The 21,529-nt window shown below is 50.1% G+C and overlaps 1 protein-coding gene across 9 annotated transcripts in view; it reads right to left on the minus strand.

The window, feature by feature from the left end:
* The window catches only part of HTT (huntingtin), a 144,400-nt gene that overhangs the window by 52,678 nt on the left and 70,193 nt on the right, over window positions 1-21,529 (minus strand). For all 9 annotated transcript variants that reach the window (XM_024119229.3, XM_055086250.1, XM_024119226.3 and 6 more), the window contains 12 exons: window positions 19,325-19,435; window positions 16,653-16,730; window positions 16,057-16,280; window positions 14,873-14,951; window positions 14,601-14,762; window positions 12,015-12,070; window positions 10,654-10,802; window positions 8,920-9,056; window positions 7,330-7,446; window positions 4,234-4,356; window positions 3,717-3,952; window positions 2,487-2,629 (listed from right to left, as the gene is read on the minus strand). In XM_024119229.3, coding sequence (XP_023974997.1) covers window positions 2,487-2,629; window positions 3,717-3,952; window positions 4,234-4,356; window positions 7,330-7,446; window positions 8,920-9,056; window positions 10,654-10,802; window positions 12,015-12,070; window positions 14,601-14,762; window positions 14,873-14,951; window positions 16,057-16,280; window positions 16,653-16,730; window positions 19,325-19,435 — 1,615 coding nt within the window. The remainder of the gene's footprint in view (window positions 1-2,486; window positions 2,630-3,716; window positions 3,953-4,233; window positions 4,357-7,329; window positions 7,447-8,919; window positions 9,057-10,653; window positions 10,803-12,014; window positions 12,071-14,600; window positions 14,763-14,872; window positions 14,952-16,056; window positions 16,281-16,652; window positions 16,731-19,324; window positions 19,436-21,529) is intronic.

Here is a 21,529-nt window from a genome sequence, read left to right on the forward strand (position 1 = left end):
TCATACACCGCCCCCCCCCAACAAGAGGGGTTAACAGAAAATGAGAGGTCAAGGCCGTTACTCAGACTAGTTCCTGTTCTAAGAAATAATACCTGAAATGGGCAAATTCAAAGATCTCAATTTTCAACAGAGGGGTGAAATTAGTGTCATTGTTTAAGCAATGCATAAATAAAAATTACCAACTTTAGATGCTGAAGACACCTTATTTATACAAAAGACAAGATGATTTATTTCATCTCAAAACCAACCAACACAGTAATTCTGCCGCCTGGTGTCTTCAAAAGAAATGGCATCAAAATACATGAGGAGATAGAAACAGACATTTGTACACACCCATGCACCCCTTATTTACAAATACCGGACCAACTGAACAACGTCCAAAGACACGAGTGGCAAAACCCACGTGCCCCGATACCCAGCCCGGGCTCCGGAGCAGAGCGCGGCCTTCCCAGTATTCCACTCCTCACACGGCTGCTCAAATTGAACCAAAGTTAGATTGAATAAAAGCTCCTCAGTCACAATACCACACTTCCAGTGCCCATCAGCCACACGTGGCCGGGGTGCAGACACAGAACACCTGCACGCTGCAGGAAGCTGGGCTCGGCAGCACTGCAACAAACCATAAAAGTATTTCCCGACTTCTGAGCAAAGGAAGAGGAAGTTCGAGCAACGGGTGAGTGAACAGCACGGAAATCCACCTGAACGCCATGGAAATCCACTTGGATGCGCCTAAGGCCACAGAATGCACTGCTCTTATCCAAAGAAGGTAGAAAGCCGTCCTTCGATGCGAACTGGTACCATTCTGGTGTCAGATCCAAACCAACCGATGGCCAAATATTAAAATGGCCCATATACTGAAAAACAACTTGTTCTTCATATGGCTTAATTATTTTCTCAACTTTACACTTACCGCAGTGGGTGGGACATAAATCATAAGATCCTCGAAAAGAAAATTATCTCAGTGGTAAGTAAACAAGGTGGCTTGAAGCTATAAACCATCATCAGAATTAAATTCTGGCCACACTCCTGTGCCGAGGGCAACAGCAGGTACGTGAAGCAACCATGAAGAGGTGTCTTTCTCCATCGCTCCCGGGCCGCGTGAGCCCAGGTCCCTGCCCGCCTCCTCAGCCCCTCCGACCCCTCACCCCTCTCGGCAGAAACACCCTCTCCGAAGGGCCAGCTCCTTCTCCTTCAGGCCTTAGCTCAGCAGCCCCCTAGGTGAACCTGCCCCTACCGCCCACCCCTGTGCTGGCTGTCACTGTGCTTTTGTTTCCTTCTCAGGAGATAGCGAGACTTGTGGTGACATATCTGTGTATTGTCTGCCCCGCTAGACTGAGCACACAGAGGCAGGAATCACGTCAGCCGTACTGACCGCCGCACACCCAAGGGCCTAGCACAGTGGCGGTGGACTCAGTGCATCTTTGCTGAATGAATAAAGCTGACAGTGGTTAACTCTCTTCTGCTCTCATGGTATGTATGTGGGTATGTGTGTGTTTTAATTTGTATTAAAGTAATAGACACACATGATTTTTAAATCCCATAACAAATGGGGGCTTCTGATTTTACAAGTGCCCTGCCCCATCCCTCTTAAGGCGACTATCTGTTATCATTCTGTTTTCAGTTGTGGTGGTTACCTCCAAACTTGCCTTGGTATGCTTCCATCACTTGCAGTGGACCGTCAGTTATTCTGTCTGCTCCCCTTCCCTTACTACTGCAAAGTAACCCTTTCTCCCAAAGGAATGCCGTCCAGCCTCTCACCCAGCCCAGGCTGGCCAGAGCACCCAGGGCTCACGAGTCCCTCACAGGACTCCCGCAGGGGCTGAGACCAGAGGCCATCCTTTCTGCCGCGGGGAAGGAGCCCCACAGAAAACAAAGTCAGCACGGTAAAAGAGCTGAGACGTGCAAATACACGATGCGGCAACAGAAGTAAACGCACCAGAGGCGGTCACACCCAAAGAGAGCACCTACCCCCGCACTTCCAGGACTCAAACCACTTCCAGATTTGCTTCATATTTGGACCATGACTTCCTTGCTGTTTGTTTTTCCTAGAGATTAGAATTGCCTTTCATTTTTCTTGCTGAGAAAGGAAGGATATGCCTGTACCCTATAACTAGCAAGACATTCCTTTTGAAAACACTCATTCCTGTTGAAAAACACTGACTGTCCTAAGGCGGGCTGCTTGCTTCCTATGCTGGCTACATGGCTGGGATCTTGTGGCTTCTCTCTTCGGTGCACTGTCTTTTTTAATCCACAATCGTATGTAAAGGTAACAAAAACGTCTCGACCTTCCAAACCTTTAAAACGGGAGGAAGCGCCCAGGTTCACTGTTTTCATCGGCACAACGTCTCCGGAGGCACACCGCGCAGAGCAGAGCTGACACTGGGCAGCACCCCCTTACACCCTGAGGGTGTGCAGGGCAGGGCAGGGCAGGGCAGGGCAGGGCAGGGCACACAGATGCTCTGGTAAGACTAGTGCGATGCACCCACCAGACTTGAAGATGTGGATCAGACACATGAGCAGCGTGCCTAGCTCTTGGCAGTAGAAAGTATGCTGCTGCTCGCTCATTGCCACTCTCGGCTGCTTTGTAACAATGTCCTCCAAAAGGATGCCAACCAGCTGCAGCAGAAACCTTCAAAGAAAGGGAGGAGGGGACAGTGAAGTAGGTGCCTATTGCGGAGCACCTCTGGGGGGCACACACGTAAAAGCAATATACACAGTAGACGTGGGCGGGGTAAAAATGGAAGTAAAGTGAAGCGCTCAGCGCCAGCCCCCTGGATCAAGTCACTTCACCTCTCTGCGCATCACTTCCCTCGCTAACGAGGCGGCCGGAGCCACGCCACCTTTAAAGGACTGGCAGGGGGGTGAGATGGCCTGCAGTGTTTCTTCAAAACTTTATAAACCATAAAGTCGGCTGGTAACCCACCACAGGAATTTAACGTATCCTCCACTTTAGCCCCCTGCTTAAATGTAACAGCAGGAGCCACAGGCTGCCTTGCCGAACCTGCGGACCAACGGGTGTTGTGCAGTTCCACTGGATTTATCTCCACAAACACGATGGCGCCTCGGGCCCTGATGGCCAACCAAGGTCAGCTGCGTGGACGTCACGGCGGACCTGGCAGGAGGCAGCACGTTCTCAGGAACTGGGCTTCGCGGACACGCTCCACGAGGTGCGAGTCAGCGTGCACCCCGGATCCGGCAAAGGTGGATACACGCTTGTCTACACAACAGCCTTGTCAGTGCCTGACTTGTGATCGCCACCCGCAAGGAGCTTCCCAAGAACTGATGAGGGCAGATGCGATGCGATGCCACAAGTACACCCAGGGGAGCACCGTACGAGCCTTCCACCCGGGCGGGGAGGGGGATTTTACTACTGACCGTGTTTAGGGTGGCCAGCACCCGGTGGGAATAAACATAAGACTGACTTTTAGTGGGTTTTCCTCGGTTTTCCAATTCTCTGCAGGCAACCACGCCCTTATCACCTGCACCCACCCACTAACCGCTGTGCAGTCTTAACGAGGGTCTGATTCAGGATGTGACAGAGCCTGCAGACAGGCATGACCAAGGGCCACAGGCGAGGCAGGCTGGGCAAAGAAAACACACCCGCACAGACTCCTTAACCCACCTCGCAGAGCCGAAGCGAGACTTAGTGATGATCCCAAACACCACACGACGGCCTGAGGACACGGACTAGCGGAAGGCTCAGATACAGGGCATACCTGGAAAATGTTTCTTCTGGCAAATTCTTCGTTTGTCTCCCTTCACTGTGTTCTTCCAGTACTGAATTACCGTCCCCATCTCTTAACCTATTAATTATCGGACAGCAGAGTAAATATGGAGAGAAGGAAAGCTCCTGAATACGAGAAAGAACAATATCTTCAGTTGACTGGGAAATCAGAACCCTCAAAATGGCTAGGATTCCGGATATCCATAGTTGAACAGTGCTCACAGATGCCTAAAGGAAGGAAAATAAGTAAGTTATAGCTAAAGAAAAAAGAGGATTAAGTTTTTCCTGATTGCCAATTTCATTTACGAAAATCACCCTGATTTTACAATTCCACCAATAAATCTGTCTCATTGGTTCTCAAAGTGTGGTCCCAGACAAGCAACATCAGTACCATCTGGGAACCTGTTTAAAATGCAAATACTACGGCTCCCACCCTGGCCCCAGCAGAAACCCCCAGGTGCCCCACACAGCGGTGAACCCAAGATGCCATCAGGAGGCGGGATACTCACCAGGGTATCTGGGATGACGAACATACTCCGTAAAAGCATGTCCACGGGACGGAGGGAGGAAGGGGCCAAAATCTCAAATAACGTATTTAACACTCCGAGCGCTTCGTGAGAATCAATGTGCATCTGTTGCAATTAAACGTCACAGATGTTTTCCTGTAAGCCAACTGAAATGCCAACTTTTATACCTCACATCAGTTGTCTCAAGGTCAAATGACCCTGACCATGCATCACTCCCACCCCCGCACTTAAACGCATTTTAACTTCAGTAGTGAACCAAGGAAACATTTTTTGTTTTGTTTTGTTTTGTTTTTGCGGTACGCGGGGCCTCTCACTGTCGTGGCCTCTCCCGTTGCGGAGCACAGGCTCCGGACGCGCAGCCTCAGCGGCCGTGGCCCACGGGCCCAGCCGCTCCGCGGCACGCGGGATCCTCCCGGACCGGGGCGCGAACCCGCGTCCCCTGCATCGGCAGGCGGACTCTCAACCACTGCGCCACCAGGGAAGCCCAAGTAAACGTTTTTTAGAACAACACTGTAACAGCTGTATTTTTTCCACGATGGAAATCTTTGCATTTAGATTTTTATTAAATAAACCATAGATGCTTTCTGTAAAAAATTCAAATACGTAAAAGTATGAAAAATATCAACTGAAACCGCACTGCCCTGACCCAGTCACCATCAACACTTCAAGAACCAGCCTCTCTCGCATCTCTTTACACACATGTAATGTACCTAAATGGGTAGCATACACACTGTATCTTTTTCCTTTCTTTACTGGCACCCCATCCCTACCCCACTATGTAGTAACAAGTGTTAGCAAATTAGTGTATTTCTCGTTAACGTTCTCCACATTCCTATACATGTAGAGAGATTTTTGTTTAAGTTGCTTTGAAAAATCATGTTATGAATGTCTCTGCTTTTTTCCATTAAAAATATAATGGAGAACTCCCAAGGCAACAGGTTTTAAAACCTAATATGTTTTTTATTTTGTTGGTCTCTCCCTGAGGCATGCAGGATCTTAGTTCCCCAACCAGGGATCGAACCCGCCCCCCACCCCCACCCCCGGCAATGGAAGGGCAGAGTCTTAACCACCGGACCGGCAGGGAGATCCTCCTAACATTATTTTTAAAGGTTGCAAAATATTCCAAATTAAGTCTCTACCACAGCACATTCAACCACTCCCCTACTGATGATTTTCGTCACTACTAACGACTGTGTATACACACAGTAACATCTCCACAGGGGGCGATTTTCTCAAGGTGCAGGTCCGAGCCCTGCCTGGCGTGGAGCCGCCCCTCTGCGGTGGGAAGATGAGCTCTTCCCGGGGCCCAGCCGCTGGCTACGACCCTCTGGCTATGACCTGTCGGCTACGCGGCCACGGAGCCCTGGGTCTGGTGGTGCTCAGGGACGCCACGACGGCACGGCCGCCTGTCCCGCAGGGGCAGCTGCCCTCTGCTCTTGCCCTCGGGGTGGACACCGGCCCTCGTCGCCCCCAGCGTGGCCGGCTGCCGCCACGTCTCTCCCTCTCTCCTCCTGCCCTCTCGCCAGCGCACGCCGGCTGGGCGCCTGTTCCCTCCGCTCCACCGAAGCCGCTCCCCAGGGACCCGCGTGCGGCCAAGTGCGGGTCAGTTCCCAGGGCCCGTCTGCCTGGCCCGTCCGCAGCTCCCAGCGCTCAGTCCCTCCTCCAGGAAACACCTCTTCTTCTCGGTTTTAAGAACAGCACGCCGCCTGCTCCTCCCTGTCTCGTCCATGGGCCCTCGCCTCCCGGGGCTCGGCCTTCTCCCACTGTCCAGCTACCCTGGGCCCCGCAGCGACCTCGTCCAGCCTCAGGCCTGCCCTCCAGCTCACACCCAAAGGCCTCCTCCAGCCGCCCTGGCGCCACCCGGTGTCCCAACCACACACCCAAACCAGGCTCTGCCCCCTTCCCGAAACCCGCTCCTTCCACGGTCCCCGACAAAGCCGTCGCACTACAGCCACCTGCCCGCCCCTCCTCTCACATCCCTCACCCCACTGAAGCCGTCAGCAAGGCTCACTGGTTCTGCGTCCAAGCTGCGTCCAGCAGACGCCCCTTCTCGCCCCTTCGCTCCCACCCCCGGTCCACAGAGGCCCTGAGCCACGAGTGGCTCTCCCTACACCCCCACCTGCCTGTTCAACTCTCAAGTTCGCCCTGACCCCCTTCGTACCAAGCCCTCCGAGGGTTCCCCCGAGTCCTCCACCCGGGGAGCTCTTCCCCAGGCATCTGCTCGGCTCATCCCTCACCGCCTTCAAGTCCCCGCGATGTCACCCATTCAACACTGTCACCCCCCACCGACACACCTCCCCCTCCCTCCAGCACTCTCATCTGACATTTTATACACGTCACTAGTTTACTCCCCTCTGCTGTCTGTCTCCCCACCCCGTTCCAACTAAACGCTCACTCTGAGAGCACCCACTTCCCTAGCCGGGCCGACCCAGATGAACCAACAGGCATCTGCTGACTGTACCCAAAGTGCTTCAGACCCAGAGCTCTGCCAGCAGCTGGGACGGTTTCCTGGAGGGACCGTCTTCAGCGCGTCCCTGCTGCCCGGCTCCCAGGGTGGTGCAGCACCCGGAGCACAGCGTCCTGCCCTCGACGCCGGGGGTCGGGGGGACGGGGGGTGGGGGCAGAAGTGGTTCAGAAGCCGTGCAACTACTGGGCTCCATCCTACACACACAGCCAGACCAGTGCCTTCCACTGCGCTTGTGGAAACCACCGACTGCGTCGTCTGACTACAGGGATCCTGATTAAATGACGGATAACTGCCAACTTACCCTACACGTGATAAGGAAAAGCACCCCCCTACAGAGCAAACAGAAGACGTTTCACTGAGCAGAATGAGGGAGCCAGGGTGTACGCAGGAAAGGACGCAGCCCCGGAGGCACTTCCCCAAGGGCGCCTTGGGACCCAGGGCACGTCTCTACCTCTGGCCTCGCACTCGCCCAGATGGCACCAGTAACGACCATAAAATGCACCCACCACGATCTGACGAAAAGCCCACCACAAGCGCCCACCTCTCACGAGCATCTTCACCCACTTCCACGGTGTCGCAGTGACCCCACACGCGGGGGGCGGGGGACAAACCTGTTGCCTGGCCAACATCGGGAGGATGATGTCGGCTATCTGCCGAGACAGCCGCTTCCACTTGTCCTCGCTCTCCTTGTGGCACTGCTGCAGGACCAGGATGAACATCTCCAACACCTGCACAGAGGGAACGGCCGGAAGACACTCGGACCCCAGCCCACGTGCCCCCAAGGAGGGCCGATGCAGCCCTGGCCCCGGGACACGCAGGAGGACCACAGCACTGTCATCTCTACGGCTTTACAAGACTCACAACCAGAGGAAAGGCACGAAAGGAAAGCCAAACTCATCTCAACCTTTGGCAGGACACAAGCACGGCCTTGACTAAACTGTTGTGCAGACACCCCTCTGGCTTTTGTGTGTATTAACATCTCTGCAAAGGTCACCTTCTACTGAGGACACCATACTTCAGAAGAGTTGGCCTTGGGTGAGCACGAGTTTGTCAGTGATCCCTTCTAAACAGAGACCCCTAAAAGCCTGTTTTGGTGAACACGGTCTCCCTGGCACACGACCACCGTGAAAATGCTGCCAGGAAGGCTTCCAGAACGACAGCAGACACGAGGAGCTCCTGCAAAGCTGAAAATGCTCATCACCCGCCTGTTCGCAGAAAAGCCTGCAGCCTGATCTATGAACGTACTGGCCAGGCGGAGCCCATTCCCTGGAAAGCCGCCCGGCCGCCTCCACAGCTACCTCTCCCTTGGAGAGGCACTCTGGGCTGCACTTGCGCGACAGCGGCCACTCTGCACTCATCCCGACTCTCCTAACCCAAGACCCGCCCTGTCCGTTCCGTAAACCAGGCTGGGAGCTCTGGGGACGCTGTGCCGGCTGAGCTGCCCTCCAGGCCTCCCACTAAACTGCATGCTTGCCAAGAGCCGGTTATTGGTTCTCAAACCTCTTTATGGTAGTCGTACTTTTTAGTGCAATTATGGGATTTAATTAAACACTAAGCGTTTAATTAAACATTACCTAGATTAACCAAAATGAGAATGCACAAAGAAAGTGTTTCTATGAGAAAATCTTACCATTTTATAAAGATTCAAAGACAAAGAGCTAAAAAGAATTACCAAAATAAGTGAGGGCTAGGCAACTGTACCAGCTACAGAAGAGAATTCATTAAAAAGCCAGACCTCTGTTTTCAGACTGCCTCACACACCACCTGAAATTCCTACTCCACCTTGAGGAAAACGAAGCCAGAAATCAGCGCCAAGGAAAAGACTCTGGCCCTCCCTCAGCACAGTGCTAAATAAACGTACAGATAAAGTCGTTAGATTACTTCAGGTTGAGATTTTTAAAGATCATTCTTTAGAACGCTACCATTTTGATCGACACTGTTGACTGGTATTTGATCCTCATTTTGGAAAAGAGGGCCTCCACCAGGTTTACCGCCTTGAACCACCTTGTGACCGTCGGCCAGGCCACACTGCCTTAAAGACAGCCCCCACCAAGCCTTATGTCCCCCTGCGTCTCCCCGCCCGAGAGCCCAGGGCTGGCACAAAGCCACACTCACTGACAGCAGACAGCGGCCACGTGGCATTTCCTCCTGTCCCTGCAGGGACAAGGAAGGGTCAGTGACCGCCCCACACCTCCTCTTACCTGATGGTACTGGATGAGTCTCAGTAACATTGACACCACCACCTCTTTCTGGGTTTCAAGCTCTTTTCCTGCATCAGCTTTATTGGTTCCTCTTAAAACGAAGAGGTCGTGGACTATGGGCTGCAGGGCTGGTATGGCTGTGGGCACAAAAGGGCCCACTAAGAAGGCAGTATGTGACAGATGCGTTCGGAAGACAGCACTGACACCTCCAAATTATTTTCAAGAAATAAAGAAAACCCTGACCCATACTTGGCTTTGTGATAAGAGATAAATTAAGGTTATCAATGAGTGCTGTGAAATTACCTGTATACCATCCCGGAGGGCCATGGGTCTTCCTCTGACACTTGATAATGTTGTGAAATTTTTAAAAAACAAAAAACCAAAAAACTAGGGTTTCTGTGACATAACATTATTTCTGACACAAAGAGACACAAATTCAAAAGTCAAATTCAAAATAATAAAACCTTCCAACTAACCAAAATAGCAACATTCTATCCTCATGCATAACCTACTTAAAGATTTACCTGAAGCGAGAACAAATGCTTCTTCAACGGAAAACATTTAGTCAAAGTATTAGATTTCTATACTGCTTCAAGCAATTAAAGTCACTCTCTCACTAGACAACGTGTTTTTCCCCAAGTCGTGTCTTCCTCCAAACGAGCAAAGTAAATCATTTTGCCGCACACCACCACCACCTGAATAAACTAAGAAAGGCCTTTCGTCGAGAAGGATCAGCCCAGTCATGCCACCAAGATGACTGAAAGGCACGCTCTCTTACCCTCAGTGACGCACACACACACGACACACTTGCTGAGTTTTCTACAGACAACCAGGCTTCCCAGTAGAGAGCAGGGCGGTCTGGCTGCCCATCATTTTTCTATCCAAAGACCCTCTGATCTGGGAAAGCTCAGCCATCCCTCTATTTGCCGTTTGCACTTTCAACTCCATCCAGTGACCCCAAGTCCATACGTGCAGTCACGTGCCCCTGTGCTGGGGCATGGATCTGAGCCCTAGCAAGGCCAGGGCTAAGGTGACCGTCTTGCTAGCGTGGAAATGGTGACTGCCGAGCCCCTCCACACCCCCGGCACCACGGCTCGCTGGTCACCCTACTGCGGCACACGGAACGGGGACCCTGGGTGCAGCAGCCAGCCGAGGTCTTGGGAGGCACCCCAAGCATAGTTCAAAAGCCTACAGATTCCTGACGATGGAGCCAGAGAGGAGTCGGTAGGAAGAGCAGTTTAAAAAGTGCAAAGAAAGATTCACAGCTCCTTCCTAAACCACACCACCTCATTCCACAGGTGGGAAGGAGGCTGCCTGAGCAGCTGACTGTCGCCTGTGGACCTCACTTAAGCTGCTATGAAATAACCAGGCAAAACAGAAGGCCCTGAATCAAGGCCAAACTATATCTTCCAATACCACTGGACGAGAAATCCAATGTCCTTACAGAAGCTGGACTTTAAAATTCTTTGTTTCATACGGATAGACAAGAGTATTTATGTCAGACTCTATGTGCACCTTAGATTATCTCAGTGCCTGTGTTTACCTAAGTGGACCATACACTCCTGAGAGTAAAGAGCGTGCTCTCTCCTTTTTTTAACATCTCTAACCAGAGTGCACACGCGCACGCGTGCACACGCACAGCCTACAGAGCGCTGGGCAGCCGTCCACACAGGTGGCAGGTGGTGCCAGCGCATCAGGACCACTGGAGACCGCAGCGAAAGGTTGTCCCGTTACCGTGCGTCACAGCTTTCCTCCCACTGGCCATGATGCCGTCACAGAGCTGGATGATTTTAGGAATTCCAATGATCTGTTTTGAATGATAGCGTTCATAAGACAGTAATACCAGGAAGAAAAAGATGTTTGGAATAATTGCCTCTGATTCCCTAGAAACAAAAACATCCATTTAGACGCTTCCTTTTAAAATGAAGAAACATCATCAATATAAACAGCACGAAATTACTCTTGATTCAGAGTTGAGAGAGCACATGTGAGAAAACGGGAGAGCGCGAGGAGGGGTGAGCGGGCGCTGGGCTAAAGGACCCTCGGGACCCAGTTTAGCCCAGTTGACGTCCTCCCGTGTTCCCGGCTCGGGGTGGGGCCAGCACGTCCTCTGGGGCGCCTGGGCTAAGTGAGGGCCTGGAGAAGGCGCCCAACAGGAGAAAAAGTAACTGACACCCAAAGGAGAAAAAGTAACCTGCCTCGAATCACATGGTCGAGAACAAGAAACTGGGCCTCCAGACCCAGGGGGCTCTCAGAACACTTTCCTCTGCACTATGTTTCCCTAACTACTTATCAGTTAGTTCAGAAACTGAAGAATTTTAATTTTCTATAATTATACTTATAGGAGGAAGTATTCAAACCTTACAGTCTAGCAAAGAAAAACTGCAATTAATATAAGTACAGTGTATAACAATTACCTTTATTAAAGACAACTGTATTCAAAAACTGTCTTCTCTAAGATTAGAAAAATTAGTGCTCTATCAAATGAGATTTCATTTAGAAAACTATTATAATTAAATGCTTTGAAATATGAAATGAAAACTGACAACACATGTGATTATCAGATGCAGAACTACTTCTCAACACGTCTTGAGATACTTATTCATTATTTTTTAGAAGAAACAAAAATCCACAGCATGTTAATCAGATTTCCATTAAAAATAATGCTTAGCAAAAACGCCTAACAATCCTTTAAGATAAATGCTCATCCTACATGTAAGGAATCTCCTGGCAGTCCAGTGGTTAAGACTCCGTGCTTCCACTGCAGGGAGCACGGGTTCAATCCCTGGTCAAGGGGAGGAAAAAACAAGGAATGCTGCAGTAAATCTATAGATTTATTAGAATGCAAGCACTGAATTGTGTTTTCTAGTTCATGACACACGCAAGATGTAGAAAATGTATGTCACAAAACCTCTTTTGCTAGAACAAATGTTTAAGACTCCGTGCTTCCACTGCAGGGAGCACGGGTTCAATCCCTGGTCAGGGGAACTGAGATCCCGTATGCCGTGCGGTGTGGCAAATAACATAACGTAACATAAAATTACATGTAATTACGTAACAAGAACAAGAAATCTAAAATAACAAAACGCTATTACCTGAACTGTCCTACTTCAATGTATTCAAACTGCTTCAGCACAAATCCAATAAACACCTACAGGCAGAAAAATAAAATTTTTACATCAATAATTAAAATGTGCAAACTAGGTTATTTTTCTTCATACTCATTTGTATAAACCTTTAACAAGTTTCCTGACAGTAAATTTGTTTGTGTACAAGAACTCAAACGTATTCTACTGTCAGACTAGATAATTTCAAGACACTTCCAGAAATCCCTCTAAACACATTTACTGAACACTGAGGTGAAGCCTGTTGGGAAAAACAAATGATAAATTCCAGAAGCCACCAGGCAGCACCCAAAAGGCACACCAGCAGGCCTCGTTTGCTCCAGTTCATGGCAAGCCGCATAGCACGGATTTCCTGAAACTGGCTCAGGAATAAAGATGCCCAAGTGAGTCCAACTTCTCCCCCCGCCCCAACATTCAAAGGAGCTGGGCACCGAGGGGTGTGGAGGGGAGGGTGGCCTTGAGGAGCAGAGGCGGGGCCTCACGGCTGGCTTACAGGCAGTTCTGTGTCACGTTCCAAGTGCCCAAATTCACTCTCCAACCTGAAGCGTGGAGCTGATCTCCAGTTCCCTCCTCGCCCCCAGGTGTGATACAGACACACAGCAGGTGCTCAGAAAATCACTATCTGAACTGAGTTAAATCACTTGCCTGTTCTATTAATAGTTTTCCATCTTTGTCCATAAAAACTGTCAAGGTACTGAACCCTAAGAATTGGGGGAAAAGGGCGCTGAGTGACAGAAACAAATCGGAACAAACGTGGGGCGAGAGCGCCCATGGCAAGAAAACCTAACGCCACCAAGTAAGAGGCAGAAAGTGCTGGGCTCGCGGCGAGGCCCGCGCGTCAAACCACCTGTGCGCGTGCGCAGAGACAAGCACAGCACGGAATTCTCTCTCGACGCTTACGTAACAGATGGGGACTTCAGAAAGGCAGAAGAAAGCAACAAAAAATCACTCCGTTTTGGAGCAGGGCTCTGTGTAGAATGCCTAAAGACAGAACTTGATAAAGGCCTGTCTGACCAGGGTACGGCCGAGTGAGGAGCTGTGTTCCTTCCCTGTCCACTGACGGCAGCCCCAGCAGAGACCGACCACCAGCTGAGAGAATCAGGCTCCTCCCACGACGAGTCAGAAGGGGGAAACCGAGGAAGGCGGCCCGCGTCCTGACGAGAGTGCAGCCAGCCCGGGCTCTGCTCTCCCCTGGAACACCAGGCGCTGGGGAAGCCCTGGGAGGCCCCACCTTCCCAGGCTCCCCTCGTGGCCACGGCTGCCCCCCACTTCAGATGAGGGCTTCTCCCCGCCCAAGCCCCTGCGTCAGAGCACGGGAACCGCCCCGCAGTGAGCGTCGTCCCCAAGGAAGGAAACGGCTCTTAGGATGATTTTCCTGGAAGAACCAGAGCAGAGGGCGGGACAATGAAAATGCTGGGTCAAAACAGAGCCCCCGCCCCAAGCCCGCTCTCGTCAGGTGAGCCCCCAACGCCACCTGTGGGGAACCAGCATCCTGAATGTGTTTGCTCGCTTCTCCTGGTGAGTTTCTCAAGGTGCGTGGCCGGTGGGTGGTTAGAGACCAGTCTCTGCTGGGGCTGCCGTCAGTGGACAGAGAAAGAACACAGCTCTCCACTCAACCGTACCCTGGTCAGACAGGCCTTTATCAAATTCTCTCCTCAGTCATGCCACATAGAGCCCTTCTCCAAAACGGAGTGATTTTCGTTGCTTTCTTCTGCCTTTCTAAAGTCCCCATCTGATACGTAAGCCTCGAGAGAGGATCACCTCAACGACAGTGCTACACCACAGATACAGTGGTGTCTAGAAGGGAATGGAGAATTGCACTATTTCCTATCTCATAGGAAAGTAGCGCCAAATCACAGCCCAACAATGACAGTCACATTCTGACGACCTAAAGGCAACTTTCTTTGCAGTGAACTTGGCTGGCATGACGCTTGCTTTAAGAGCATTCACATCACAAAATGATACAGCTTTCCAGAGTCGTACGTGCCAGAGGAAGGCGTGGCAGGGAGGTCTCACCTGGTGGAAGCAAGCACAGACACTCAGGGCCGGCTCAGACAGCCGCCACGCGGGGACCCAGGGGCCGGGGGTCAGTCACTGCCCAACAGATCACATTCCCTTTCAAACAGGTGAGCTAACTTTAGATCGCTTGAAACTGATCTTCCTTGATAAAATAAGTTTAAAGTTTAAAGTAAGTTTAAAATAAGTTTAAAGTAAGACTTTGGATTCTGCAAAAATGTCCTCCCAACAGTAAATCTCAATTACAATGTAAGTTCGAATTAACCATGGAGTGTGGGAGGGTGAGTGGACGGGAAGAGCCACTGGCAGATTTGTAAAGGCTGACCCTAGCCTGGAGAGCTTGGGCGAGGGTGCAACGCTTGCCGAGGTCTGTGCACGCCAGGCCTTCTCTGTCAACCAGTGAGTGAGACGGATGAGACGCAGCCGCTGGTGGGGAAAACAAACCGGCGCATTTCTTTAAGGTAGACTTCAGTGTCTCTTAAAGTTCATTTTTATTAAATTATGAACAGGTACGGTAGATGAAAGATAAAAGCGACAAACCTGATCCGAATCCAGAAGGCAGTAATTAACCCGTAACTGAACCAGCTGTGCCAGCAAATCCAAAACCTGCTTCTGTAACTGCACAGAGGTTGTTGTCGTGTACTGTTTTAAAGCTTTTATAACAAGAGGCTCAAATAAACGAATGTGATTATGAATAGCATTCTACGAAAAAAAAGAGAAAGCAAGAATCCGCAAGTGAGTCTTCCACCGCAGCCAGCTTGAAGCCCCCAACCGGGAACGTGCCCAGCGTGCACCTGCCGGCTCCCGGTTACCTTGTCCGCGCGGTTCTTTGCGACGCTGGTGAGGTTTGTCTTCAATTGGGTAGACACTTTCTGGAGTACGTCAAACCACCTGCCAGGCAGAAAGAAAGGTGAGCAAAGAATACCCTAGAATACTCTCCTGTGTATCCAGCTATACTCCAGGTCAAACTAATTCAAATTCACAAAATCAGAGCGTTGTAGAGTCAGAAAGAACTGTAATAGCCACTCAATGTAGCGGCATCAAGCTCTTCTTTTAGTGAAGATAACTAGGTGAAACAGAGTTTACAGCTGACCGACAGCCATCAAACCTTGTCATTGTAGCAGGCTACCCGAGACAGAGCTTTCCTCTGCTACAGGAAACTCACCACTCAGCCCCGTGTGTAGTGGGTGATGGTCATTTGAAAGATTCAGTGATTTAGAAGATACCACTTGATTTCTTGGGAAAAAATTTCTTTAGCTATTTACATCAATTATACCCTTTTCTTTTTAAGAAACACAATATTAAATGACAGTAATCAGACACTTGCTTGTTTTATTTATACCCCATATTATTAGACAAAGTATTTAAAGAACCTTATTCCTGAGACTTGGAAAAATAGTAAGTACATGACCAATTAAAGCCCGAAATGTGGACATTTTCCTAAAATACTCTAGTATTTTAACGGTAGCTATTTTATCACTACATCTATATAAGGAATGCTATTGTTACTACAGAGTAGTAACTCAAATATGCACTAATTGATGGTAATTTAAAAAACAACTACTGTAATTCCAGGCACCATACACAACTATAAATTTGAGTGAAAACAGACTTTTAGCCATAAAGTTACAAAACAGAGAGTAATAATACCTGTGGCCCTCTACACACTAGCACTACTGAGCCACCTGAGTTGCAGGCCCCCAAGTGCCACCAACACACAGGAACTTACTCTAAAGGGAAATGTCGTCACGTGCCCTGGGGAACCGCGTGTCCCCTTTCTGGCTGGCTGACGAATCGGCAGCGAGTGCGCTTCCCGGGAAACCCGCTCAGCACTCCTCTCCCCCAGCCCAGCCCTGCCGAGACACTGAAGCACCCGCAATCCATCTCACCCACTGGACCACGTGCTTCTCTGGAGGCAGGGCCATGCCTTCAGCATCTTTGCAGCAAACCACATTTTCTAGAGTTCTCTGAACACAGGAGACTATCAGAAGGTTACCCTGAGGTGTCGTGGTCCTGCTCTGCCTGCACCACGTTCCTTAGGCTGGCGTCGGCTAAGGCCTGGGTGAAGTGGGTGTATGGAGCCATGAAGCAGCAGTGGTACAAGCCCGGCCTCACGCTGGAAGAGCCAAGGCGCTGCGCGCGGCCTTGAGACTTGCCGGGGTTGGAGGATAAGCCGTCAAACTGGGAGGCCAAGTTTGTCCCAAAGAGAGTCTTCAGCAGCTAGAGCGGAAGAAGTGGAGCCATCAACGGCTGGAGTAACACAGAGCCTCCCTCGCAAACATCAAATCCACCTATACGTAACTGGGTATGTTAGCAAGACTACAGATTGCGCAGGACAGTGGAGGGACACCAGGACACCAGTTAAGCGACCAGAGGCCAGCACAGCCTCTGAGATCCTCTGCCCCCACGGGGGCGAGCCTCCTCCTCCTGGACCACGAGGGAGGAGCACCCCTCTTGGCCGGAGAACAGCGGAGTGAGCAAAGGCGGGACAGGTGGGGCCGCCGGACGCGCCACCAGCACCACCTTCTGAACGACGGGCAGCATTACATCAGCGTGCCGGGGTGAAGGGCTTCAAAGAAACTGCTTTCTGACCTGCTGGACACAAACAGTTGCCATCACTGGTTCTCGACTGAAGCAGGATTTCAGGTACCCCAGGATCTCTTCAACACACTGCAAAGGACAGACAGCAAGACATGAAAGTAAGCAATACTTGTGGTGAATACTTGTGGTGATACTTGTGGTGAATTCTGCACGGAGAGCAGGCCACTGGACAGCCTCCATTTAAATTGTGTACAACAGTAAACATCAGAGCACAGTCAGAAGAAGGTTTTCACGTACTGCGAGCAGAGAAAGTCAGTAAAAAGCATGGAAATCTAAGCAGCCATGTCTCACCCTTCCTTTCATGCAGTTAAACATTCTTTCTTTCTCTCATTCATCCAGAAACTGTGCGTCAAGGATCTGCTGTGCCCTCGGCATCCAGCCCTGTTGTCGGGGCAGGAGCTCAGAGTCTACAAAGGAGTGAAAGCCCTGCATTTGTGGGGCCCCTGCAGAGGTTCAGCTGAACGTAGCACATACCACCTCAAGTGTGCTTTACCGCAAAAAGCCCTAGACATTTCCCTTTAGAGTAAGGTCCTGTGTCCGACAGCAACCTGCAAAAATGACCAAAATGACTGCCTTCAAATGACTGTTCTCACAAACTGTTTTTACCAGCCTCAGAAATGAGGTCCATGTTATCCAAGGTCCCTGAAGACATGAACCGGCCCAGGCACCAGCATCAGCAGCTCCCCCATCACCGCCCACCTGGTCCCCAGACACTGCTTCTATCAGACCAACTACATTGAAAAGGCCCCTCACTTCATTTGTTTGGTATATTTCCTGCGCTAAAAGCAACAGATTTCTGTTGATTTCAAATACTCAGAACCATGTATTTTTAAGATTCTGATTTATTCCTATTAGACTAGATATCCAAGGCTATACTCTGCAGGGTTGAGTTCGTTCCACGTCACCTTGTTTTCACTAGCTCACAGCAGGCAACTAAGAAGTGCGAACAGGGGGCTTCCCTGGTGGTGCAGTTGGGAGTCCGTCTGCCGATGCAGGGGACGCGGGTTCGTGCCCCGGTCCGGGAAGATCCCACGTGCCGCGGAGCGGCTGGGCCCGTGAGCCGTGGCCGCTGAGCCTGCGCGTCCGGAGCCTGTGCTCCGCAGCGGGAGAGGCCACAGCGGTGAGAGGCCCGCGTACCGCAAAAAAAAAAAAGAAGTGAGAACTGGAAGAATTATGACCAGAACCTTCACGTCACAAGTTGCCTGACAAAGAACCAAGTCTCTTAACACGAAATGCTTCGTGTGCAACAGAAACTGAGTTAGGCACTGAAAATAGGTGAGAAAAGGATGCTGCTGTTAGTGGCCTTCAAGGAAACAAGTCCCAGGCACGAATATTAACATACAATATAATGAAGGGAGACTTCCACTCCTGGCCAATATGGAGTAAGAGGGACCAGATTTACCCTACAGCCAAACAACCAAAAAAACCCAATATATGAATATATGAAACCACAGTTCCAAGACAGTGACCAGGAAGCACTGGAGGACAGGGATCCCTGAGAAATGGGAAACCAGCAACTCAGCCCTACGACTGCCCCAGCTCACTGCCCTCAGAGAGCTCCTGGGTGGTGGCACAAGGGCAAGCGACAGAGCAGAGCTCAGGGGACCCCCCGAGTTGAGGAGGAGCTGAGAGTCCGGGGAAGCGGAAACAGTGAGGGTTCCAAAGAAGAGAGAGCTCCCAGAGAGGACTCTGTAGACCAGGGGAGGCCCTGGGAGCCGCTCAACACGTGCGTAAGGAAGGGTCAGAGGGCACAGTGCTCCGAACTCACACAGGGCTGGAACGGTGACTGCTCTCCCCAGCTGGGTTTACGGGGCACCGGCTAGAACCAGGGAGGCCTTGCCTCGATGGTAGAAGAATTAGCCCTGGACTAAGCGCTGCTCCGACCCACTGAGTTGACGTGTGGAAAAAGTACAAGGGACAGTAAGGAGAAACAGAAGACAATGTGTACAATGATTAAAGCCAGGTAAGCTTTATGCATATCGAGAAAAAGATGGAGAGAAATGAAAACAAAGGAACTTCACTGTATTCCACTTCTAAGAGACCCATGTTTAAGGAGGGCTATTGGTAACTCACTTTGAAATTCATGAGAAACTAAGATGCCCCGGTAGCTGGACAGGTGGATCCAAACACAGCAGAGCAAGTGGACAAAACGGTAACTGCTGGATCTGGTCGTGGACACGACACGGGCACTCACCACACGACCTCTTAACTCTCCCGTGTGCTTGAACATGTCCCCACAACATGAGGGTGGTGCACGGAGGTTCCTGGGCTTGGAACCGAAATCCACGAGCCTCAAGCACAGCTCTGCTGCTTCCTGAGGCACCAGAGGAACAAGCCACACCCCAGAGACTACTCTGACCTTGTCATGTGCGAAGGTCAAATAAAGTAAAGGACTCTGTCAACAGTTTTAAACCCACGAATTTTTTAATTCATCTGGGTCTGAGCTAATTTACAGCAAAAAGTGAAAACAGGATACAAACAGAACCCCGCCCCCAGAAGCTTCAGGCTAAGACGAGAATCAGACTCAAGTGCCCAGACTGCAGAACCTTCTCCCCACTTTGTGAATGTGCCGGGATGGTGGGGTTTCACCCTGGAGGCACTAGGCCCAGGGTACACTTCAAGTGTGCCAGCTACAGCTCAATGAGAAGAAAGGAAACACAAACCTTCCCGATGTCCTGCAGTGTTGCCAACTCTAGAATCTGAGAGAGAACATCCAAGGCAGAGCGCAGAAAAGCCCCAAACTTTTCGGTGTTGCTCTGAAGATCCAAGGTGACCTTCGGAAAGTGGAGGGAGAGAAGGAACACATGATTACTGGCAGCAGCCCGGTCACCTGACACAGACACACACTGTCTGCTGTGGTGTGTTCTGCTAGGCAGCGCGACGCTCACCGTGGGGGGCGGGGGGGGGTTCTGTTTGTTTGCTTGTTTTTAGCACTGGACAATGCCTTGGAAAGGAAATTACTCTTCCGGATAGCTATATAAACACTAATTTCAAAGGCGTCTTCCAACGTATACTGACGCTACCGAAAGAAATAATTCCTAACCTTCTATCATAATGAGAAAAAGAACGTTTAATGCCCATCATAACCACTGCCTGATAAGCAGCATATCCAAAAATATAAAACACATGTCCTCTTCCACCCATTAAGATTCCTGGGGGAAATCAGTATCAAATTCAGACACAACCTTTCAGTCTGGCTACAACAAAATATTAAATTAGTCTTAAGAGGTATTAAGTTAAGATCCTAAAGGGCCCAACTGAATGAAATCATGTAGCAATTTCCCCCATTTAACAGACTGAGAGAAGGGTCAGGGCCAAAGATATAATGGTAATTAAACAAAGGATGACTACGGGTCACATTTATGAAAAAACGTGCAAGATCTATGTGAAGTATCTTTTAAAATAACTTTTAAAATTCTTTAAATTTCATGTGCTTCTGAGTCACATACAGGAAGTTTCCAACACACAAAAAAGCATCTCACACTCTGGACAGGCAAGCTTAACATCTAAGATATCAGTTCTCCCCAAATTAATCTACAAATTTAACACAATCCCAATGGAAAAACTCTCAACTTTCTTCGGAGTTAGATAAGCTTATTCTCATGTCCATATGCAAAAATAAATAAGAATATCCAGGGAAATTCTAAAGTAAAATGGGGTAACTGATCTCCTCAAAAATACATTATGAAGCTACAATAATCAGGAAGTGTGCTTCTAATGGACGAACAGACGGACAGACTGATATAATAAAGCAGCAAATGGAAATATAGAACTATGAGAATTTAGTATGTGATAAAGATAGTATTTCAAACCCATTAGTGCCAGAAAATGGACTATGTGGGAAACTGTAGGGGCAACTGGTTAGGCAGCTGGAAAAAAAACCTGTTAGATGCATACTTCACATCTAACAAATTGCAGACAGAATAGTCGAAACACACAAAAAACTGAATGGAAGAAAACAATGAAAAGCCCAAAATGAAACCGTGGGATATGTTCCTTAATAATCTTAGAATAAGGGGAGTTCCCTGGTGGCCTGCTGGTTAGGATCCTGGGCTTTCACTGCTGTGGCCAGGATTCAATCCCTGGTCAGGGAACTGAGATCCCGCAAGCCACGCGGCGCAGCCAGAAAAATAAATAAATAAAATATCATCATCATCATCATCTCAGAATGAGGAAGTCCTAAGCAAGAAACATACCTGTGCAAGAGAAACAACAGAGCAGACTGCTATCCTTCCAGAAAGCTGCCTGCAAGGTCGGCCCTCGGGGGTGCCTGGGAACGCAGCCAGTAAACAGTTCCCTAGACCGACGTCAGAGCCGCCCTGAGCACTAAGCGGGGCTCACTGTGCCTGGACTGCCTTAGCAAACAATGTGTTGACGCCGAGCCCCTGCTCTCCTCTGCGAGCGTGAGTTTTGGCTTGCGAAGGCAGAGAGAGCCTCTGTGACCAGCGCGCGGCTGCACTTTAGTTGAGGGCAGGGGCGGGTGGGGCCCGCCGAGGGGCCCTCATGGGGGGCAGAGGTTGCTCCAGATTCCGCCAGCATCCTTCCCCTCAGGGGCTGGCTGTGTGTCCTCCCCGCCCTGCCGTGAGGAACCCTCGCTGTGAGTACAACCACATGCTCAGTCCCACAAGACCTTCTAGCGGATCTCTGAACAGGGGCGATCTTGGGATGCCCAGACACGGCATCAATAAATCATAAAGACATCACTTTTCCAATGAAAATCCTAAATTTTTGTATGATGGAAGCTACTGTAAACAAAGCTGAAAGACAAAGTTGGAAAAGCTAATTGTAACTCATATCCCAAAGGCCTAACTTACTTACTTATATGTGTATGCCTATAAGCTACAATCTGAAGAAAAACATCGACAATC

This window comes from Physeter macrocephalus, chromosome 7, assembly GCF_002837175.3.
Source record: "Physeter macrocephalus isolate SW-GA chromosome 7, ASM283717v5, whole genome shotgun sequence".
NCBI lineage: Eukaryota > Metazoa > Chordata > Mammalia > Artiodactyla > Physeteridae > Physeter > Physeter macrocephalus.